Source organism: Chinchilla lanigera, unplaced genomic scaffold, assembly GCF_000276665.1.
Source record: "Chinchilla lanigera isolate Chin_1 unplaced genomic scaffold, ChiLan1.0 scaffold00014, whole genome shotgun sequence".
Lineage (NCBI taxonomy): Eukaryota > Metazoa > Chordata > Mammalia > Rodentia > Chinchillidae > Chinchilla > Chinchilla lanigera.
The window spans coordinates 12,183,993-12,206,996 of NW_004955415.1; the positions used below are offsets into that span (position 1 = coordinate 12,183,993).

Here is a 23,004-nt window from a genome sequence, read left to right on the forward strand (position 1 = left end):
CAGCCAGGAGGCAGAGGAGGAAAGAGCCAGAGAGGAAGGGACATGGGACAAAATATGGTCCTCAAGATCATGCCTCTATGACCTACTCCTTTCATCTAGGCCAGTGGTGGCGATCCTGTGGCATCCATGCCACAGTGGGATGTTTGTTTTCATTGGAAACTGAAAAATTCACCACCACTGGACTAGGCTCTATTTCCTAGTAGCCCATGATGAGTGGGCCATGATGAATGGCTGTGAACTCATCAGTAGATTTAACCATTGAGGAGTTTAGCACCCTCATCATCTAATCGCTTCCCAAAACCCACACCTCTGAATGTTGCTGCACTGGGGACCAAGCTTTCAATATAATGAGGCTTTTGGGGTACATTTTAGCTTTAAACCATAATATAGATTCTTTTTGTTTGTTTTGTTTTTTGGTTGTTATGTTTTTAGTTTCTTTTTCCATTTGCTTATTGCTGATATGTAAGAAAGTGATTGATTGGCTTTTGTGTATTAACCTCGTACCCTGCATCCTTTATATAATTGCTTACTCTAGGTTTTTTTTTTTTTTTTGTACTAGGAATCGAACTCAGGACCTTGCGCTTGCCAGGCAGGTACTTATGCTGCTGAATTATATGCCCAGCCCTTACTCTAGTTTTTATGTTGGTTCTTTCATATTTTCTACATAGATAGTCATATCATTTGCAGGCAAAGACAATTTTATTAGCTCTTAATCTATATGTCTTCTATTTCCTTTTCTTAGTCCATTAGCTAGGAAAATTAAAAAGTGGTCAGAGTGAACATCCTTCTAGCATAGGCTAGGATAGTAGGGTTTGGGTTGGGGACCAAACCTAGCTGGCTTTTGGTTTTTTTGTTTGTAAATATTTATGAAGGTTGACAAGTTCTCTATTCCCATCTAGATGGTAAATTTTCATAACTCTTGATTTGTATTTAGATTCCATAAAATCTAAAAATGAAAAAGTAGATTCACATACATTTAAGGGATTCTTGACATATTTAAATTTAACAGTAATGATAAAATACTAGTTTTTAAGCCAGGCGTGGTGGTGCATGCCTATAATCCCAGCACTCAGGAGGCTGAGGCAGGAGGATTGCTTTGAGTTTGAGGCCAGCCCTTGCTACAAAGTGAGTTCAAGGCCACCCTGAACTGTATAGTGAAACCCTGTCTCAAAAAGATCAAAAAAATTAGTTTTTAAATTTAAAAAGTTAAAATTACATCTCTTCCTCACTTGCACTAATCATGTTAGAAGTACCCAGTAGTTACATATGGCTAGTGGCTACCATATTGGACAGTTGAGCTAGAATAATCTACTTAAACTGTGTAGTGTTGAGTCATTTTTTGACTCCCTAAAGAAGATTCTTCCAGCCTTCCCTAGAGAAGATTCTTCTAGCCTTTTGCCACAAGACTAGAGGTCGGTTTGCTGGGGTCTGAGACACTGGAGGAGGAAAGTACTGGATGTCTCAGTATATAATTAGAGATAGGTTTACTTACTTACCTCTTTCATGTAGGATCCTTTCCCCACAACTATGCCTGGCATCATCCAATCCAGAGACCCTCTGTTTTAACCTTTTCTGAGAATAAACGTTCAGATTTACACTGGAGGAAGACAGGGTAATTTCTAATGGCATGGTGGGGAGTTGGAGTATGTCTTCTTCAGCAGCTTTTTTCTTACTAGCTTCCCCTTCCCTCTGTCCCTCATTTTCTTAGGTGTTTGACATTACTAATTCCTGAGTCTTCTGAGGATCCTTACATGTAATAGTTTGGGCTGGTTATTGTACTTTTCTATTTAAGATTTTTTTCTATGTGTTTGGGTTAAATAACTAGTTCTTCTAATGCCTCAGCTTCAAATTTTAATTGCAGTTCCTCTTTTCTTGTTCTTTCTGACCTTGCAGACTTTCCATTATTCCTGTCTTTCTTAAAAAACTAACAAGCAAACAAACAAACCTTTTCTGTAGATTTAATCTTTATTCATGAACCAGATTTTGATGTTTTAAAAAAATTTAAATCAGTGTCCAGATTTGCTGTTAAAGGTTTTAGTGGTGGTATTTAGTGGAGGACTCCATAGGAGGGGCAGGAAGTAAGCTATGATAGTGAAGGTTTGCTTGGGGAAAAGAGAGCACAGCAAAGAAGGAGAATATAAGAGTTGAAGCATTCAGAGGTAGTTAGGGTGATTAGAGACTTTATAAAGAGTTTGGATGTCTGATGCATAAGGCATACATACAGCTTCAGTACCTTCCGTCTTTGCAGAGATCAGTATTTTTAGTTGTTTTATGTCTCATGGTCTAAGCAACTTGTTTTGTATCTCAGAATCCATAAAATTAATAATACAGTTTTAAAAAATCCTGAACAGAAGGCCATTTATATATTCATATATATAGAATCTATAAGAGAAATGTTCATAATATTAAATAAGTAAACCATAAACCGTAAATATACAGTAGCAACAGGTTTTCATTTCAGTAATGGAGTTTGCTGCTTGGGTGTTTTAGGTTCTCAAATAAGTTTTTGCCAGTACTTTGATTCACTGTTGGTCGTTGCCGCCCTCTGTTGGACTAGCTGAGAAAATGCAGGTTTTATTCTGCATGGATCACTGGCAGTCTCTTATTCCCAACTGAGCACTAATACATGGATAATTTTTTTTAAGGCTCAAATACAGAATATCTCTAATGATACCCCTTGAGTGCAAGGAAAACTGATATTCCTTCTAATGAAAATGTGCCTTTGTTATTCTTGTCTAGAATCAAGAGTTAGTGGCATGAAATAGGAGCAACGCAGAAAAGTCTGGGAAAAATGCAGTTTTGGGCTTTCAAATGTGGAGACTTGAGTTCCATACCCAACTTAGTTTTCTGTTTGTGTGAGTTCATGATTTACTTCACCTGTCTGGGTGTCAGTTTCTTCACTGAAACAATGAAGAGGTGGGAAAGACTGAAGGCTTCTCTGGGGATTTATACTTGGGGATTAGCATTTTAGGAAAGCGGCCTCAGATTGCTGTGTGTGTTCATAGGCGGTAAGAATGACTGTCCCAGGCCCTGACCTCAGAGAACGTAGTCTGGAAGTAAGTGTATGAGGCAGACATTCAAAAGGTCATTATAATTCACTGTTAGTTCTCTGAGACTAGCAAGTTATCGATCACTGTGAAAACAGTGGTGCTTTTCTTTTCAAAGAAAAGTACCCATCCAGTTTACAGGAGGAATTACCCTGTAGGGTCTGTTGGAGTAACCTCCCTCAGCCCATACTCTGATTTCAAGGCTAACTCCCAACAGAAGCTTGACCTCTTCCAGACCATGGAAGACAAAGTGACGATTCACAGTTTACACTGGATTCAACTGAATTGTGATATGAGGATGTGAATGTAATGATGCAGATTTTTCCCTGTTCATTGCTGGAAAAGTAGCTTCATGGAAGAGGCAGAACTAGTATTTCATTAGTTGAGGAAGGTTAGTCAGCAGCCATTGAGTAAACTTTTACATAAACATAAAGAAAAAAGAAATATGATTTATAATTAAGTAGGGTGAAGAAAAATTTGCACTTCCTCGACCTGCTCATTGAGACTTAATGTTACTTATATAAAGAAGACAATATAAAACAGTAGTTATAAACTGAATGCCTAATATAATCACCACCCATGTCCAGAAGCACCTCAAAAGCTACATTGTCCCCCCTTCACAGTTTTTCCACTCATCCTAAGTAAGCACTGTTTTGACATTTGTGTATTCATTCCTTTATAGTTTTACATCCTAAGTCATGTACAGGCCTATGTATTTTTAACTTCAGTGTATATGAAATGATAATTTAATGTTATTGTTTATAAGTAGTTATAAATTTATTCACTTTATTGCATAATTATTTTCCATTATATCAATATAACAGTTTATTTGTCCATTCTGCACTTGATGGTTGTTTGCTCTGTTTTTGTTGTTATAGCATGACTTTGAACACTTATTCCACATATCCTGCTACATATGTGCATGGTTAGCAGGGTAGATATGTAGAAATTGATGTGTTGGGGTTAGTGTATATGCACATTTAATTTTACTAGGTGATGACATTTTGTTTTTCCAACTGATCACAGCAGTTTACAAGAACCCCTGTTGCTCTACAACCAGACCTGATTTTGCCAAATTTGAGAGTGCAAAATTATACCTCATTGTGATTTTAATTTTCATTTCTTTGTTTATTCAATGAAGTTGTGCACATTTCAAAAGTTTTTCAGTCATTGAATTTAGAATCTGTTCAGTTCCTCGCTGTTTGTTCATTTAATTATTTACTTGTTTTTGGCTTTTGAGTCTAAGGCTAGTGTCCGTACAATTTATTCGCCCCCTTACCTGAGGGAATATGCTAAACAATAGGCAGAAATCTTTCAGCTTGTAGAAAACAGCTTGATGATTTCATTTATTTTCTGTTCCTTTTTTTTCCTGAACCCACCTGGTTTGGGAAGTTTCTTAGCATTTCATTGATCTTTCTTCTCCCTCCTTTTCGTGTTTCCTAGACTTTGAAGCGGCTCATGGCAGATGAGGTAAGGAAATTTTGTTTGGCATGTGCATGTTTTAGCTCATTTCCCATCCTGTAACACTGACCAGTGTCCATTGCATTAACTTTCTTTAGCTTGTAATGGTAACAGGGGATCTTGTCTCAGAGCACCTAAGGCCTTTTCCTAACTCCTTGTGGTTAATCCATTGCATGCATTTCCCTGGCACCTTCATTAACTTGCAAAGTTGTGCAGTCTTTTAAACTCCAAACTGACTTGCAGTCTGAATGCCATTCATATCACTTGAAGCACCACAATACTTCCAGACAGTTACTGTTACTTTAGAATGGGTTGGGCTGACAAATTTCAGTTTATAGGTGTCTCATTTTAATTTGAGCATCTGTACTTGAAATTTGAAGAATAGTCCATTACCATTTGATGGTAGACAGGTAGTATGTGTACTTCTGAAGTATATCATATCTTTGCTAGCTAGATAATTGTTATGCAAAGGGGACTTGGAAGAATATATATTAAACTTTTACTCCCTTCATAACCCAGGTGCCATGGAAGGTACAAAAAGGAGAAAGGAATGGTTCCAGTTTTAAAGCAATTGCTTGTTTATCCTACATGACATACATCTTAAAATCTGTGGTGATACTCCCTTCTAGAAGGGAGGGAACCTCTGAGGGTCTAACCACATTTATTATTAGGTACCTATTATAAGGAACTCGAGGGTATTTTATTGAGTTAGCTTTTACATAGTTTCAGTTCTGTGGTGCTAGACAGTTTAGAAATGGGAGGGGAAATCAAGAACAAAGCTATCTTTTTAGAGGTTGAAATCCCAATGGTTCAATCCTCTTACCTTTAAAAGGGATGTATATTAAATTATAGAGTCAGTGTGCTAAATTAGATGTGTGGAAGACTGAGTTCTTCTTTCATGTTAGAAGAGTCTTGATACTTCCCTGGCAGGGGAGATACCATGATCACGTAGAAGAGTCTTGAACTGCCCTCGAACCAAAGGAACCACGCATGCATAAGAGGTTAAAGGGTTGGTTATTTGACGTGTGGTTCGGTTTGTAAATAAAAATGGGCTATTGCTAATATTTTTTTTCTTTCACAGCTGGAGAGATTTACCAGCATGAGAATTAAGAAGGAGAAAGAAAAGCCCAATTCTGCTCATAGAAATTCTTCTGCGTCATATGGGGACGATCCCACAGCACAGTCGTTGCAAGATATTTCAGATGAGCAAGTTTTAGCTCTCTTTGAACAGATGCTGGTAAGTTTCCTACCCCAAAATGTGGCTTCTTCTTGGAAATGAATTTATAGGCATGGGTTCCCTTTAACTAGCTCTTTGTTAGAAAGAATTCTAGGCTTAATGTAAAATCTTAAAATATTGATCCTATTAAATAGAGAACTACATACATCAGTACCAGTCCACAGGGTTGGAATCTATGAAGCTTTCAAACATCTGATCACTGATCACCTTGTTAATATTCTTGTGTACAATGGGACCAATTTTTATGGTAGTCTGGAGATCACCTTTGGGGTAAGGCACAGTAGGTGAAGTGATGAAGCATTCACAGTGATTTCTATAGCTAGGAAGAAGAAACCGAGAAGTAGGCATTTACCCAAGGTCTCTGTTTAGTGGTGAATCTGGAAAAGAGATTGCTGGTGTTGAATCACTAGAAGACAATTAAATATTGTATCTTAAATCAGTTGAATTATGAAGTATACTGGTATGTGACTGACTTTGCTGCCTCAGTGAAAAACAGAGTGAGGAGAATATGCTGAGATAACCAAAGTAATGTGTTTAGGGCCTAGAGTTGTAGATTTTACTGGTATTTGGATGATACCAGTTATCCAGTCCTTCAGTCTGAAGAGATATTTACAATCCATCCCTTAATGCAAAAAAAGTACTCTCTAAGTTGGGCATGGTGGCAGATGTCTATAATTCCAGCTACCTAGGAAATTAAGACAAGTAGGATCATAAGTTCAAGGCCAGTCTGGGCAGCTTAGCAGACCCTGTCTCGTGGTAAAAAAAGAAGTTGAGGATATAGCTCAGCATTCCCTGGGTTCAATCCCCAGTATTGCAAAATAAAAAAATTACATGTGGTTTTCTTTCATTAATACAGAAGAAATTATTCACTTATATTGAGTCAGTTTTCTTAAGAGTGTATATGTATAGGGCCAGGGAGATAGCTCAGGTGCACAGTGCCTGCCTGGCAAGCACAAGGTCCTGAGTTTGATTCCTGGTACCAAAAAATAAAAAAAAAGAACAGTATATATGTATAAAGTCAGTTTTTCTTAAGAGTGTATATATATATATGTATAAAAATGTCTGCAGTGGGCTGATGAAATAGCTCAGTGGTAAAGTATATAATCAGCTTGCAAGAAGGCCTGGGTTCAATCCTTAGAAATGCGCACACACAGTGTTCATAGGGATTTATACTAAAATGTTAGCCATATTTATCCCTGAGGAATTTTAATTAGCTATAATAGCTTAAAACTTTAGGAATCAATAAAATATCTCTTCATTACTTATTTATTGTGCTCAATTTATCACTAAGTATTCTGTAAAAAACATTAAAAATTTTAAGGAATTCAAGATAATTGTGTTCTCTCTCTTTTTTCCCTTTGTCTGCTAGCTGGATATGAATCTGAATGAGGAGAAACAGCAACCTTTGAGGGAGAAGGACATTATTATCAAGAGGGAGATGGTGTCGCAGTACTTACACACCTCCAAGGCTGTGAGTCCTGGGCAGGTACCCTGGACGTGGGAGACCGTGCCCTTATCTTGGACCTGTTTATTTGGCCAGCTTTATATAATGTGTTATGTCTACATCAGTTCTGTTTCATTCCATTATATTAGCCTACTAATTTACTATTCTAGTGACTGAGTTACCGTTCTTCCATACTTTTGTGTGACTTAAACCTTCATGACATATGGGGAATGGGAGGAGCACTTCTGAGTCTCATATAGTTTGATGGTCTTTACAATGGATGTCTGCCCTGATATTATTTAAACTGTTAGCTGGGTGTGGTGGATATGCATATAATCCCAGCATTTTTGAGACAGGGTCTCACTGCAGTTCAGGCAGGTGTTGAACTTGCAATGATCCTCTTGCCTCAGCCTCCTGAGTGCTGGGATTACAGGCGTGCACCACCACTCTCGGCTTAGTTTGGGACTATTTCTCCCTCCTCCCTGAGATAGGAGGATTGCCTCAAGTTCAAGGCCAACCTGCCCAGCCTGAGCTACACAGCGAGAGTCTGTCTCAAAAAAAAAAAATAAATAAATAAACTATTAGTCCCCAGTTAGTGACTGGACCTAAAGTTCACTAATCTCTCTACATGTTTCCCGTGTAGGGCATGAGCCAAAAGGAGAGTTCTAGGTCTGCCATGATGTACATTCAAGAGTTGAGGTCAGGCTTGCGGGATATGCCTCTGCTCAGCTGCTTGGAGTCCCTTCGTGTCTCTCTCAACAACAACCCTGTCAGGTGAGGACTCTAAGGAGGTAATGTGAGTAGGAATTCAGTGGTGATTGAAGATCAAAGGAGCCAGGGAAGCAGGAGAATGGTCTGGATTGGAATAGAGTTGCCGGTATAAACTATATACATAACAAATATACATAAACAAATAATAATTATTGATGTGATATGACATTGTTTCTCTGTTCCCTGCAGTTGGGTGCAAACATTTGGTGCTGAAGGCCTGGCTTCTTTATTAGACATTCTCAAACGACTGCATGATGAAAAAGAAGAGAGTCCTGGGTAAGCAATCCAGGTCTCTGCCATCTTCTAGGTTGAGGGTTGTAGGGGGGCTTGGCTGTTTGCTGTAAAGGAAATACTAACAGTTAAATGTAGTTAGGCTTGGTGGCTCATGCCTGCATTTTCCACACTCAGGAGGATCCCTGTGCATTTGAGGCCAGTGTGCAATATATAGTGAGACACTGTCTCGAAAAAAACCCCAAAAGACCCAGTTAAATATAAAGTGATAAACTAGGGGAGTATGCTGTTAGCTGAGAACGGGGTTTATTTTAGGGTGACCAGAGAGTGAATGATGATTACAGACACAGGAAAATGAGGAGGAGCTTAAATTTCATAGTGAATGATAACATGGGATGTATATGACATAAGATTATTAGGCTTCCAGACTTCTATGTCAGCCTAGAAATAGGACCTGATTTCACCCGGAGCTGCCTGATGATCTAGTCTGGGTTAAATCACCTTTGAAAGTCTTAGAGTATACTTAATCAGTTTGGGACTATTTCTTTTTTTGTCTTTTTGAGACAGGGTCTCACTGCAGTTCAGGTGGGTGTTGAATTTGCAATGATCCTCCTGCCTCTGCCTCCTGAGTGCTGGGATTACAGGCATGCACCACCACTCCCAGCTTAGTTTGGAACTATTTCTACTGCAGTCTTTAGAGTTGGAATAATTCTGGGAATACTTTGTACTTAGGTTATCTTGAAGAGAGGCTGAGCCAGGGTGACTTCCCTTTTTTTCTAGAATCTTTGAGACAGAACATTACAGGGCCTGGGCCTCCTGCATGTACCTTGTCAAATTTAATAGCAGACAGTAACAGATGGATGTTATTGTAATGGAAGCTAAAGGACAGGTTTTAATGTGATACTAAGTTAGTGGAGTACAAGAGGGTAATCAAAGATCCTTGATGGTGGGGATCCCTTGTCAGCTTTTTCTTGGTCAATGTTTCTCAGTCAAGTGTTGTGTGTTAGAATTTACTCAGCTACTAGCTGGGGGTCTTCCTAAGATCTTTGCTTGCAAAACTGAAAACTAGCTGGAAAGGGATGTACAATAAAGGGACTTTACCGATTATGTCTTCTACTTGCAGAAGCTATGATAGCCGGAACCAGCATGAGATTATTCGCTGCTTGAAAGCTTTTATGAACAACAAGGTGAGACTTTTTGCCATACTCATTCTAGTCCCCACCTGGACTCCCTGTATTTTTGTTGGCAGACTCCAAAAAAGGAAATACAAATAAAGAGTTGAAGACATTTAGCTTTGTTTTTAGTACTATAATTATTCTTCATTGCCACATGTATGTGTTTCCACAGACCTTTTCCCTAGTTCTGACTTCTGTTTCCAATAGTGGGCTCAATTTTCTTCCTTTTTCTTTATATGCTTTTGCTAATTTTTTTATTTTCTGACCTGTAGTTACTGTTTTGGGGAAGCTAACTATATTCCATGCTTGTTTTTTTTCCTTACAGACTGTTCCTCCTTTAGAATCTTTTCATCTTTTTTTTTTTTTTTTGGTCTGTTCATTATTTAAACCCAATAATCCCATAGTTTTATGCCTTTGAGTACAAATGTACTTTCTTCACTGTTTATTACTTTTATTATAATTAACGTATTCCATTGACTTGGAATATTAAAAAGAATCATAAAAATAGTTTTTTATTCTTGAGGATGTGGAATTTTCTTTTGTTTCCTAGAAAATTGTTTTGCTATGTTCATCTTTGTTTATCCATATTGGGAAAAGTATTCTATCTCTGTGTTAGTTTACTAGAGTACCACAGACTAGGTATCTAAAACACCAGAAATTTACTGTTTCACAGTTGAGAAGTCTGAGTAGGTAGGTGTTAGCAAGTTGGTTCTAAAGGCTGTGCGGGAGAATATGTTCCCTCCCTCTCTCCTAGTTCCTGGGACCTCACCACATGCCAGTGTGAATTCACTGTAACTTAATTAATCGCACCAACCATGACTATATTTCCAAAGAAGTCCACATTCCAGAGCCCTGGGGGTTAAGCTATAACATATGAATTTGAGAAGTGTACTGTTCAGCCTATAAAAACCTGTAAACTTGCCTCTGATTAGATGTTGTCATCTTTAAACCTCCCTTCTCTGTTCTCGTCCTAACAGTTTGGAATCAAGACCATGTTGGAGGCAGAAGAAGGAATACTACTGCTGGTCAGAGCTATGGATCCTGCAGTTCCCAACATGATGATTGATGCAGCTAAGCTGCTTTCTGCTCTCTGTATCCTACCACAGCCAGAGGACATGTATGTGACTAGTGACTTCTCCTCCATTTTCGTTCTTACCATCTTGTCTTAGTCTAGGAGGTTGAGTTGCGTAGGTGTCCTCCTGGTTTTAAGTACTAGGTAAGACTCCTGAGAATCTTAATCCAGATTAGTATCCCTATTATAAAAGTCCAAAATCCACCAAACTGAACCTTTTTCAGCACCATCATGATAGTCCAAGTGGAAAACTCCATACCATGAACCTTGGTTTTATGCATGAAATTATTTAATATATTATATGAATTACCTTTACCCTATATGTATAAGGTCTGTTGGAAACAAATTAATTCCGTTTAAATTTGTATCTTATCCCCAAGATAACTCATATATATGCAGATATTCCAAAATCAAAAAAACTGTGCAATCTGAAACATGGTGTCAAGAATTTTGGGTGAGAGATAGTCAGCCTGTAATTAAGAAAAATTCTTAGGTGATGGGGACTATCCTGAGTGTACTACTGACCATCCTAGGTATAGCAGGATATTTGTTACATCTCTGTTGGTATTTCTTTTGTCTTGGATAAGAATTTACTGTTTTATTTAATTCAGAAGTATTACAACATTATCACTAAAATTCAGACAGTATAAAAATATATACAATAAAATTTAACTGCTTTTGCCAAATCCTGTTGTACAGAGATAACCACTAGTAGTGGTCTGATAAGAGTCTTAGTAGATGTTTTTGTAAGTACAAATACTGTGTTTCCTTAATTCTAAGTTATCTCCTTCTACCCCAAAAGATAGTATCTTAGAGATAAGGAATAATGGCTTTTGCCTATAAAGCCAACTATTTGTGTAGAGTAGGTTTTTATTTTTTGTGAAGGAATCTGGTTTAACAAAAGCTAAATCATACCATTCATTCCTTTTTTTTTTTTTTTTTTTCTTTTTTTTCTCTTTTTGAGACAGGGTTTTTCTATGCAGCTTAGGTTGGCCTTGAACGCAGATCCTCCTTCCTCAGCCTTCAGAGTGCTGGGATTACAAGCATGCTATTGTTTTTCTTTTTGTTTTTGTTTTGAGACAGGGTCTCCCTGTGTGGTTTAGGCTGGCCTGAAACCTATTCTGTAGCTCAGGCTGCCCTTGAACTTCCAGTGCTCAGGCTGCCCTTGAACTCAGCCTCCCAGTGCTGGGATTACAGGCGTGTGCCACCAACTATACCATTCATTCTTTTCACCTTGTTTCTTTTCATTTAACAGCAGATTGTGGACATGTTTTTTTCTGTTCTTAGAGATTGACCTCATTATTTTTAGTGGCTATTTAGAATTTTCTGTGTATATATTATAGATCCATAGTTCTTTTTTTTTTTTTTTTTTCCGGTACTGGGAATTGAACTCACGACCGTACGCTTGCCAGGCAGGCACTGTGCCACTGAGCTAAGTCCCCAGCTCCAGATCCATAGTTCATTCAACAGTTTCTCCATTGCTAGACTTATATGTAGACTTTAGCAAATTTTGGCCCTTTCTTAGGTAATAAGAATTTTTACTGTTACAAATGATGAAACAAAGCATCTCTGTACGTATTTACTTTCACCTTTATATATTTATAGATAGATGACTAGAAGTAAGCCAAGTGTTGTATGCATTAGAAGTCAATTAGTATTATTAAATACCTCTCAAAAAGTTGAACCAATTTATTATTTTCTAGCATAGGGCTCTTAATTTAATATCCATAGGTAGGAGTCTAGAAATGGCTTTTAGAAATATATTTGTTTGAAGAGGTGGTCTGTAGCTTTTTGCAAGTCCTGGCTCCTGTTCTAGGGGTGGTAAGAGAATAATTTGAGATTTCTTTTTTTTTTTTTTTTTGGTACTGGGAATCAAACTCAGGGCCTTGAGCTTGCCAGGCAGGTACTGTGCCACTGAGCTAAATCCCCAGCTAGTTTGAAAAATCTGAAGCATTGATAATATACTGTTTCCTAGCTGGGCATGGTGGTGCACATCTATAATCTCAGCACTTGTACTTGGGAGGCTGAGGGAGGAGTATCACTGTAAGTTTGAGGTCAGCCTGGCCTACATAGTAGAGCTTGTTTCAAAAAAAGTAAAAAAAGAAAAAGAAAAGAAAATTTACTGTTTCTTAACTGGTTCATGCCCTGTATAACCTACCAACTGTTACCTATCTGTCAGAGCACCTAGACAGTACCCTCCCTTTCTTTTTTTTTGGACAGGAATGAACGTGTTTTGGAGGCGATGACAGAAAGAGCTGAGATGGATGAAGTGGAACGTTTCCAGCCTCTATTGGATGGATTAAAAAGTGGGACCTCCATCGCAGTCAAGGTACGTGTGTACCTCAAAACTGTACCCAAAAATAGAATTCAAGATGAAAAGACCTAAGTTCTTCTGACCTTCTAATAGAACATATGGAATGGTTCCAGATTATTTATTTTATATTTGAGAATTTGTTGTGAAGGAAAAGTGACTAAACTTTTGTTTAAGAAGGGAAAAAATATGAAGTATTTTTCTCATTATGAAATGGAAACAAACCATGATACCTATCTGCATGTTAGGAAAACCAGTGCTGTCCAGTAACATATACTGTCAGATCCTTGCAGTCATTTACATTTCTGAGCTCTCCAGATCTGTGAGCAAACCAAGTCTCATTGCTGTAGTAGAAAAATTCCTGTAGTTTTTGTGCTGTTATCTTTTGTTTTCATTTGGGAGCCCCAGAATGCAGGTAGAGAATGGAATCTTCATCTGTAGGAGTATTGACACAGCTGCTGCATTTTCTTCTTTTAGGTGGGATGCCTACAGCTGATCAATGCTCTCATCACTCCAGCTGAAGAACTTGACTTCCGAGTTCACATCAGAAGTGAACTGATGCGCTTGGGGCTGCATCAGGTGCTGCAGGTAAGCAGTAACACTTCATTAGACAGTCTGGCCTATTCCTTCCAGTTCTTACTGCCCCAGTCATCCCTGGGATAACTAGTTTGCAGTGTAAAAACCAGGTTGAAAGGTCTGGGTTTCTAGCCATATAAGAGACCTTTGGGTTCTCTAACTTTTACTTTGGTCATTAACAGGACCTTCGAGAGATTGAGAATGATGATATGAAAGTGCAGCTAAGTGTGTTTAATGAGCACTCGGAAGAAGATTCCTACGATCTAAGGGGCCGGCTGGATGACATTCGTATGGAGATGGAATATCCTATTCCTGACTGGGTTTAGGACAGATGAGGCATTCATTGCACTCAGTTACAGTCTCCTGTGTGGAATGGTGTGGGAGATAATGACTCAGAACAGAGCCTCAGGCTTATTTGTATTGCTTTTGGCTTTATTCACCTCAGCATTGACCAAGAAGGTTGATAAATGTAATCTGAGGTAGCCATCAAAATCGACATAAACTTCCTAGAATGTGATAGCTTGGTTTACTGCGATGTAAAACGGTTTTGGAGATGACTGGACTGACAGAGGGACTAATATGGTTACCTATTAATATTCACCACAAGTGACTTTGAGAAAGTTATATTTTTAGTTTCTGTGTACTGTTTATCTTCAAGCTAAGTAGTAGGAATCCTCTGTCTCACCCTTGGCTAAAGAAATTTAAAGTTTCTGGTGATGTTCATGGAGGGGTATGGGAGTGGAGGTGGCATCTTCCTGCTTTTCCTTAACTTCTCCCAGAGTTGAGTAAGTCACTAGTCAAACACAGTTTCTAAGCATTTTCTTTCCTTAGCCTGGTTTTCTTCCACTGACTTTAGTGAAGTGTTCCAGATTCTCTTAAACACTGTGAAGGACTCTAAGGCAGAGCCGCACTTCCTGTCTATCCTACAGCACCTACTGTTGGTCCGCAATGACTATGAGGCCAGGTAAGAAGACAGTAAGTGTATGGGAAACTTTGAACTTGAGCCTTTGTGAATGAAGAGTGCAGCATCCTGAAATTGTTTTTTGTAAAGGGAAAAAGAAAAGGCAAAGGCTGTAGATTAGAGTTCATTAGAGATGCAAAGGAAGTTGTCATTTGTTCTTTTAATCCAATTGATAGGTGTCCTTATGGAGGAGGTCAGAGTATATAGTGAAATGCCCTTCCCCAAAAGGGAATTGGTAAGTGAGGTGAGGATGATAACAAAGGGAAGTGACAGTTTAAAATTCTTTCTGCTTGCCTGAAAAGTGGAGATTCAGCAGTACCATTATGCATCACAGGAATAATCAAGCCGAGATATTTAGATGGAAAAGTATTGGCGCTGGGAAGCAGATGGCAAAACTTTTTTTCGTTTGTGGCAGTGCTAGGGATTGAGCTAAGAGCTTCACACAAGCTAAACACATGCTCTACCACTGAGCTACATCTCCAGCCCAAAAGAATTTCTAATTATTGGAGTAGAAAGGGTGGAAGATGTGGGATTTCTTAGCATGACAGTGGTACTTCTGTTAACTTTACAAAAAGTTCTTTTCCAGAACACTTACTCTTATGTTTCCTTATTGGCAAAGCAGTTAAATTTTCTTGATTCTGAATATTTCTTATATTGTGATTTCCCTTTGATAATCCTATCTTGTTTTTTCCATAGACCACAGTACTATAAATTGATTGAAGAATGCATTTCCCAGATAGTTCTTCATAAGAATGGAGCTGATCCTGACTTCAAGTGCCGGCACCTTCAGATTGATATTGAAGGATTGATTGGTAAGCATATACTCTTCTACTGACATTCTCAAAATGTTTATTGAACGACTATATCCTTTCCAGTTCCAGATACAGCCGTATTTACTCCTTTAGTTTATTTCTACATAAATCTAAAAGAAATCTTTCTCATCCCCAACATAGGAATATATAGTCCTTTAGTTTATTTCTGCTTAAATCTAAAAATCTGTTCTTTCTCACATGCCACCTTCTAGTAGGAACTTCAGTTATGGCAGATATTCCTCATTTAATGACCTACCCGTTTAATGACTATTCGGCAACAAGTGAGGTGTACTGTTTGGACTTCTGACCTGTCTTTCTTTTGGATAGTTCTCTACATCATCTTTTTTGTTTTCATTGTACATCTTCTTTATAGAAGCTCACTGTCTTTTTTTTGTATAGTACATCTTGTTTATGTAGTACTGTAATTTTTGTTGATTGTACTGTATAGTACTATAGTTTTATATTCTGTTATACATTATAGTGCTACATGTAAGAGTTATGCAAATAAAAGGAAACTTCATCAGGTTGGAGTTCCTTTTGACCATTTGTTTGTTCTGAATATTGTAATGTACATACTATGTTCAGTTGCTTATTCGTTCACCAATTCAATTAATGACCTACTTAGAGTAACAGAACCCAGTCCTTAAATAAGGAATTCCTATATTTGTGACTCCTGCTGGCCCGAGAGAGCCACAAGTATTACCCATAGGTATTATTAATGCTATCCAGTGTGGTAGCCCTACCTTGCATTTAGAAATTATAGGTTGAACTTAACTGGAAGTTCCATTTCTTGGCCTAGTACAGAATATTAAGAAGAGTAATATAAATAACCACAAAGACAGAAGATTCCTGTTAAGTGTATTGAAGGGCTTAGGAATAAGAGGGAATAGTAAGAACTGGTAACTTCACTTATTTTTTCTTTTCAGATCAAATGATTGATAAAACAAAAGTGGAAAAATCTGAAGCCAAAGCTACAGAACTGGAAAAAAAGGTGTGTATGAGGAATCAGTGGTAAGGTGCTTGCCTAGCATGTATGAGGCCCTGGGTTTACTCTCCAACATCACCCAAAATTTTTTTGTACGACAATTACTTTTCTGGTAAGACTTTTTGTCTGTGACGTTTTGAAAACACTCAGCATTTGATAGTTCCTATACCTTTCACTATAGTTTAGTAATCAGAGAAAGTAATACATATATGAACATGAGTTAGAGGTGGGCTCATATACACTTCTTGGGTGCCAGACAGGACAAGAAAAGCAAGCAATCCTCTTATGTAATAATCTTATATAATGGTGGTGGCGCTCTCAAGTTTGCTTGGCATCTTGTGTCTCTTATCCCTACAACAGTAGGAATGGGAATATGTCTGAGTTCTCTTTCTTTTTGATTATTAATAAGGACTCCCATTGTGGTTGATAGATTTTTGATTCCAGTGACTGCTGGGATTGCACCACCATAGCTATCCTAGTCAAAGGTGTTTCAACTATTAGTTTTTTCTTTTCTTTTTAAAGTAGGAAGACCACAAAAAGAATCTTTTGTTCTCTTTGACTTTGATTTCAAGGTCAAAATCATGGTTCTCTTTTTTCCGAGGCACTGCCTAAATATGGATCTGTACAGCAAATATTGGCACAAAATAGTAAATTCAGGGAGTAACACTTGTGCTTCTTACTGGAATGGAGAGCTTGCTGGAAGCCTGATTCCTTTCTTCTTTAGCTGGACTCTGAGTTAACAGCCCGACATGAGCTACAAGTGGAAATGAAAAAGATGGAAAGTGACTTTGAGCAGAAACTTAAGAATCTTCAGGGAGAAAAGGATGCATTGGATTCTGAAAAGCAACAAATTGCCATAGAGAAACAGGACCTGGAAACAGAGATGTCCCAGCTCACAGGAGAGGTAACTGTCCAAGAAGGGAAGGCAGAGTGCCCATAACTGCCCTCAGCATGTGTCTTACTTAGAATAGGACTCATCTTACTCCTGGAGGGGCGGGTAATAGGTAATCTAGTTAGATGGTGCATATTTTATTTTTTGGTCTTTTTGAGACAGGGTGTCGCTACGCAGTTCAGGCTGGCCTTGAGCTCACTTTATAGCCCAGGCTGGCCTCGAACTCACAAGGATCCTCTTGCCTCAGCCTGCTGCGTGCTGGGAGTACAGGTGTGTGGCACCATATCTGCCGGATGGTGCATGTTTTAAAAAATCATTGTTTTTAGTTTTGCCTTGGAAGTAAATAATAGTAAGACATTTAGAACATAGAAGAAAACAAAAAAATGAGTTATTTTCTACTCATTTATTTTATTTCTGGATCTATAGAGCAAATATTGGCACAAAATAGTAAATTCAGGGAGTAACACTTATGCTTCTTACTGGAATGGAGAGCTTGCTGGAAGCCTGATTCCTTTCTTCTTTAGCTGGACTCTGAGTTAACAGCCCAACATGAGCTACAATCAAAGAAATAAAAGTAATAAGCTACTAATAAGTGTAGGGATAAAAACTAAATTGTTTACTTACTTGCTAATTTTCCCTCATTATTGTCATCTATGGACAGATCTTGCAGTCTTTGCAGTTACGTTTAAAGGATCTGTGTTACCCAATGATTTGATCACTTATGTGATTATATAATTAGCCAGATAACACATTTTTAGTTACATAGCTAGAACAATTTATTTACTTGACCTTTACATTCTCTAATGGAAAGAAGAGTGTAATGTAGAGAGTGGATTTGTCTTTTTAATTACAAAGCATACTGAACTAAGAACATGAAGATGTGAGTTCTAGTTTTTGTTCTGACACTAAGTAGTAATAGGACTTTAGGCAAATCCTGTGATCTGTCTTAACACCTTCCAGTTTCTCCATGTGTAAAATGAGAAGTTTGCATTGAGTATTTCTCAAATCCCTTCCAGCTCCAGAGTTCCTGAAGTGGGATGTACTCACAACAGTGTTGTTTCTGTAGGTTGCCAAGCTGTCAAAAGAACTGGAAGATGCCAAGAAGGAAATAGCTTCTCTGTCTGCTGCAGCTGTTGCTATAGCTCCTTCTGTTCCTAGTAGTACTACTGTTCCCCCTGCCCCTCCTCTGCCTGGTGCCTCTGGCACTGTTATTCCACCCCCAGCCCCTCCTTTACCTGGAGAGGTCAGCATACCATCCCCTCCTCCTCTTCCTGGAGCTGGTTCCAGTCTCCCACCGCCTGCCCCTCCTTTGCCTGGGCCTGTTTGCATCTCCACACCCCCTAATGTGCCTGCAGGTACTGGCATCCCCCCACCCCCTCCTTTGCCTGGAAGTACTTCCATCCCCCCGCCCCCTCCCTTGCCTGGAAGTACTTCCATCCCCCCACCCCCTCCCTTGCCTGGGACTGCTGGTGTCCCCCCACCTCCTCCCTTGCCTGGAGGAGCAGGAATACCACCTCCTCCCCCACCTCTTCCTGGTGGTCCTGGAATTCCTCCACCCCCTCCATTTCCTGGAGGTCCTAGCATTCCTCCACCTCCACCTGGAATGGGTATGCCTCCACCTCCCCCGTTTGGATTTGGAGTTCCTGCAGCCCCAGTTCTGCCATTTGGATTAACTCCCAAAAAAGTTTATAAGCCAGAAGTGCAACTCCGGAGGCCAAACTGGTCCAAGGTAAGAGTTTCTACCCATCTCTGTCATAGATTTTTGTTTTGTTTTTTCTTCCAGTACCGGGAACTGATCTCACGACCTTGTGCTTGCCAGGCAGGCCCTGTGCCGCTGAGCTAAATCCCCAGCCCCTCCATCATAGATCTTAAGAAATGACTTCAGTTTCCTACTTTGTAGTTTGTACATGGATGGGCTTCCCTTCCTTATGCCTTACACCTGAACATCTCAAAATTTCTCTTACCTTATGTTTATTCAGCATCTCTTGGATTTCTGACATTACCATGGAGAGTTCTGTGAGCGCTGTACTCTGAACTTATTATCTCAACTAAACTTTCAAGTTAATTTTTTTTTGTCTTCTCGGAGGATAAGTACCATGGTAAAATACAGTTTCACAGTAGTCATTTTCCCAGTCTGAAAATGATTGAAATTGTTCTGATGGACTCCCACTCCCCAGCAAGAACGTTACAGTCTACACAAACATGCCTGTGATGTGTCTGAGATTCTGAGTCACTTTGGCTTCCAGAAACTCAGTTAAAATAAAATTAGACAAATTAATGTAGAACCTGTAGAGCAAGGAAAGATGTAAAATAAAGCCTACATGTTTCTAAAGTTAGATTTGGGGTTAGAAGAAGGACAACAGCATAATTGATTCTAGTTCTTGATTAAATCATCAGTAGAGAAACTGGCAGCCTCATCTCCTGATCCTACCACAAAAAGCATAGGTGTTTGTGTCTTTTTTTGTGTGTGTTTGTTTGTTTATTTTGAGACAGGGTCTCACTGTGTAATTCAGGTTGGCCTTAAGTTCACTATGTAATCCAGGCTGGCCTTGAACTTGCAGCTATCCTCCTAAGGCCTCAGCCTCCTGAGTTCTGGGATTACCAGCGTGCACCATCAATCCCAGCTGGTGTTTGTGTCTTAGGTTAGTCTGACTTTGGTAAAATATTAATAACCAGGCAGTTTCTCTTTTGCATCTTTTTTTTGTTGTTGTTGTTTTTTTTCGATACCGGGAATCGAACTCATGACCTTGCGCTTGCCAGGCAGGCACTGTGCCGCTGAGCTAAATCCCCAGCCTCTCTCTTTTGCATCTTAATGTTTACAGAGAAGAAATATACTGGGTTCAGCTTAGTCACACTTAACCTTCTGCCTGTACCCACAGTTTGTGGCTGAGGATCTTTCTCAAGACTGCTTCTGGACAAAGGTGAAGGAGGACCGTTATGAGAACAATGAACTTTTTGCCAAACTTACCCACACATTTTCTGCCCAGACCAAGAGTGAGTACTTCCTCTTTAATGCCAAGGTCTAGTGTAAGGCTTAGAATATCCTTTTGGTTTCCCATTCTCTTCCCTTCTCAAAGTAGGGGTTGGGGTAGGGAGTGTGGGGAAGAAGAGAGTTGTTTTTATAGAGAGGTGGGATTATTTGAGTTGGGAAAGAGCACTGTTGCATGTAGGCGTTCTAGGTCAGATATGGTTTGTGGGGAAGTGCCAGAAGCTCAGTTTGGGGCCATTTTGATGATACCATTGCATGGATTCTGGCACTACCTTGAGATGCCACCTCTAGGCTCTAGTGACTTCGTTAGCAAGGGTTGGAGGGATTGTCTGCAATAACAAAGAACCCTGTGTGATTCCTTTCCTTTTATTTCTTTCCAATATCTGATGCTGTCTCCCTCCTGGCTCTTTGCTCCTGCAGCTTCCAAAGGTAAGAATACAAAAGAGCCTTTCAGTTACTTCTCTTGAATAATAGAGAAAAAGGTAAAATAAATGCAAAGGATTTTCTTTTTAGAAAACTTGAGACCAGAGGTTGAGAGTTGATGTCTCTTTTGGTAGGGCCAGTAGCTATGGTGTTTCCTAAACAGGAAGAAAGTTATTTTATACTAATACTGTCACATACTTGTTTTTTTGAAAGGTGAAGGACAACTTAATAATACCATTTCCAAAGTGCTCTAACATATTATTGCTCTATTTGATCTGCAGTGAAGTCTTCTGAGACAGGCCAGGTGTGTGTTGTGTCCATTCTGTACAGTGAATAGTTAGACAGCGTTCTCCAGGTTATATGACCAAATGCAGGCATCCTGACTTCCAGTCCATGGTTTCTATGTAAATTCTTGGTTTTCTTTCTTACCTTCATTTGCTCCCCTTTATTTTAGAAGAGCTGATCTGCTTTACCCTCTTGCTTCACTTCCTAATTCTTGTGGTTTTGTGCTGCCTTTTGATAGGGTACTTGTAGTTATTTCTCCTGAGAAACGCAGTACTTGAAAGATCTTGTCATATATGATAATTATAGCCTAGTAATTTTGTATTTCCATCATCTCCCAGCATTGTTGTTCAATTAGAGGTTTATTGTGACCCTAGCAATGAACATTACATGCAGCTTCGGTGTATTTCTCTCCCTTCTTCCCTTAGTAAATTAACATTTTAAAGGACAAATTTTTTTTTTACGTAAGTGATGTGGTGGAACCAGGTTACACTTTGTTCTAATAGAGTCTAACAGATTCCTAGGCACCTTTGATTACCCTAGTTACGTGTGCTTCTATCTAGCAGGGAAAGATCATGATGCTCAGACCCGTCTGGCAGCTCTATCACTCAGGTCAAAGTGGTCTTTTTCTCTAAGAGAACTGTCATCTGATAGTACAGGAATTACTTCCATTTTCTTAGTTTAAAATACCAACAAAGACTAGTTGGCAGTAAAAGTAGAAATGAAATTATTTGCTACTTTTTAAATTCATAGACTGGGGACTGGGATTTAGCTCAGCGGCACAGCGCCTGCCTGGCAAGCGCGAGTTCAGTTCCCAGTACCAGAAAAAACAAAACAAACAAACAAACAAACAAAAAAATAAATTCATAGACTGTATTCCTATATGAGTCTCTGGCATAAGTTCCTTTCTTGTGCCTGGGCTGGGCCTGAGTTCTGAATGTACTGTAAATGTACACTCACTGGACCTCTTTTCTGTCTCCATCCTTTTATCCTGTTTGTTTCTATTCTTACTGATTTTAGCTGGGTTTTCTGAAGCTTAGTAGACTTCCTTGACATTATGTCCTCCTTATCAACATTTTAACAAGCAGGACTGTATCTCATCTTTTGTTGTTTTCAACACTGTAACCAGACTTAATCCTCCTCCAGCTCTTAGTTTCTGCTCAGGAAATTGCTTCCTGTTCAGTGAGGGTTCTAACTTATAGCAGTTTTGGCTTTAAAAAGAAAAAGTTATACTCAGAAATTTCTTTCAGAAAAGAGCAACAATAAATTAATCTATTTAGTTTAGTAGTAGTATTAATTTTCATGTAATAGCAGTGATTCCTGGTAGATTTTTACTATTTTTATGAGGGAAATGTATAACTGGTTTTTAGATATCTTCAGTTGTAGATAGGCTGTTCAGGTATTAGATTGTCATACTGCCTTAATTTCCTGATCTTTTCAGTAGGAAGGATTAAAGAAAGTGTCCTTAAATTACTAAGTCATGAGCCTTTTTTTGTATATCCTAAATTTTAATCATTTAGGGAAATTCCTGGGAGAGATTTTTTTCTGTCAAATAGAATCATTGATACTGTTTGCCTAGCTCTTTATGGTTGTCTGCAACATCCAAATGCAACAAAACCTTCCTCTTTCTCATCAACTATATAACATCTCTGTTTTTAATAATTTTCCCCAGAGAACAAGCACTTCCCTTTTTAAAAAATTGTTTCTTTGGATTTCCAGTGTTTTATTGACTCCAGTGTTGTCTGATCCCCACTTCCCACATATTCCTGCTTTCCCTTTTATCTACTCATTAAATCTAGAGTGATGCTACATGTATTTGAGTGTTGAGGCTTGTTTAATGTCTCTCTTGAGGACAGAATTGTTGTTGCTTTGACATTTTTTTCCCTGGTGCTGGTGACTGAACCCACCAAGGCACGCCCAGGCTGGCCTTGTACTTACTGTGTGGGCTGGGCTGGCCTCGAACTCTCAGTGATCCTTCTGCCTCAGCCTCTTGCATGCTGGGATCACAGGCATGTGCCACTATACCCAGCCTTATTTATTTTTGAGACAAGGTCTTACCAAATTGCACAGGCAGGACTCAAATTTGTGATCCTCCTGCCTCAGTCTCCCTAAGTGCTGGGACTATCAAGGCATGCATTACCATGCCTGGCTGCTCTGACACCTTATACATGGCTATCAGGTTGCAGAAGGAAGTGCCATATGTGGACCCCAAGATCATATATCATGCCTGTTGTGGTTGTCATAGCTAACTTGCTCTGCCCTTTCCAGTGGAGTCTCAGGGCTCACTCTTTTGGTACCAAGGCTGGCAAACTCAGCACAGATGATTCATGCACAG

General features: G+C 39.0%; 1 protein-coding gene across 4 annotated transcripts in view; it reads left to right on the plus strand.

Moving 5' to 3' along the window:
• Nucleotides 1–23,004, plus strand: part of Diaph1 (diaphanous-related formin 1) — a 116,810-nt gene that overhangs the window by 27,841 nt on the left and 65,965 nt on the right. The window contains exons 2-18 of one of the 4 annotated variants that reach the window (XM_005380731.2): nucleotides 4,491–4,517; nucleotides 5,590–5,745; nucleotides 7,115–7,216; nucleotides 7,833–7,963; nucleotides 8,150–8,236; nucleotides 9,315–9,378; nucleotides 10,344–10,483; nucleotides 12,659–12,767; nucleotides 13,227–13,337; nucleotides 13,508–13,626; nucleotides 14,173–14,289; nucleotides 14,983–15,098; nucleotides 16,025–16,089; nucleotides 16,808–16,987; nucleotides 18,042–18,704; nucleotides 19,855–19,969; nucleotides 20,385–20,393. In XM_005380731.2, the coding sequence (XP_005380788.1) occupies nucleotides 4,491–4,517; nucleotides 5,590–5,745; nucleotides 7,115–7,216; nucleotides 7,833–7,963; nucleotides 8,150–8,236; nucleotides 9,315–9,378; nucleotides 10,344–10,483; nucleotides 12,659–12,767; nucleotides 13,227–13,337; nucleotides 13,508–13,626; nucleotides 14,173–14,289; nucleotides 14,983–15,098; nucleotides 16,025–16,089; nucleotides 16,808–16,987; nucleotides 18,042–18,704; nucleotides 19,855–19,969; nucleotides 20,385–20,393 (2,311 nt within the window). The remainder of the gene's footprint in view (nucleotides 1–4,490; nucleotides 4,518–5,589; nucleotides 5,746–7,114; nucleotides 7,217–7,832; nucleotides 7,964–8,149; nucleotides 8,237–9,314; nucleotides 9,379–10,343; nucleotides 10,484–12,658; nucleotides 12,768–13,226; nucleotides 13,338–13,507; nucleotides 13,627–14,172; nucleotides 14,290–14,982; nucleotides 15,099–16,024; nucleotides 16,090–16,807; nucleotides 16,988–18,041; nucleotides 18,705–19,854; nucleotides 19,970–20,384; nucleotides 20,394–23,004) is intronic. The other 3 variants (XM_013512217.1, XM_005380730.2, XM_013512218.1) reach the window with 3 other exon arrangements.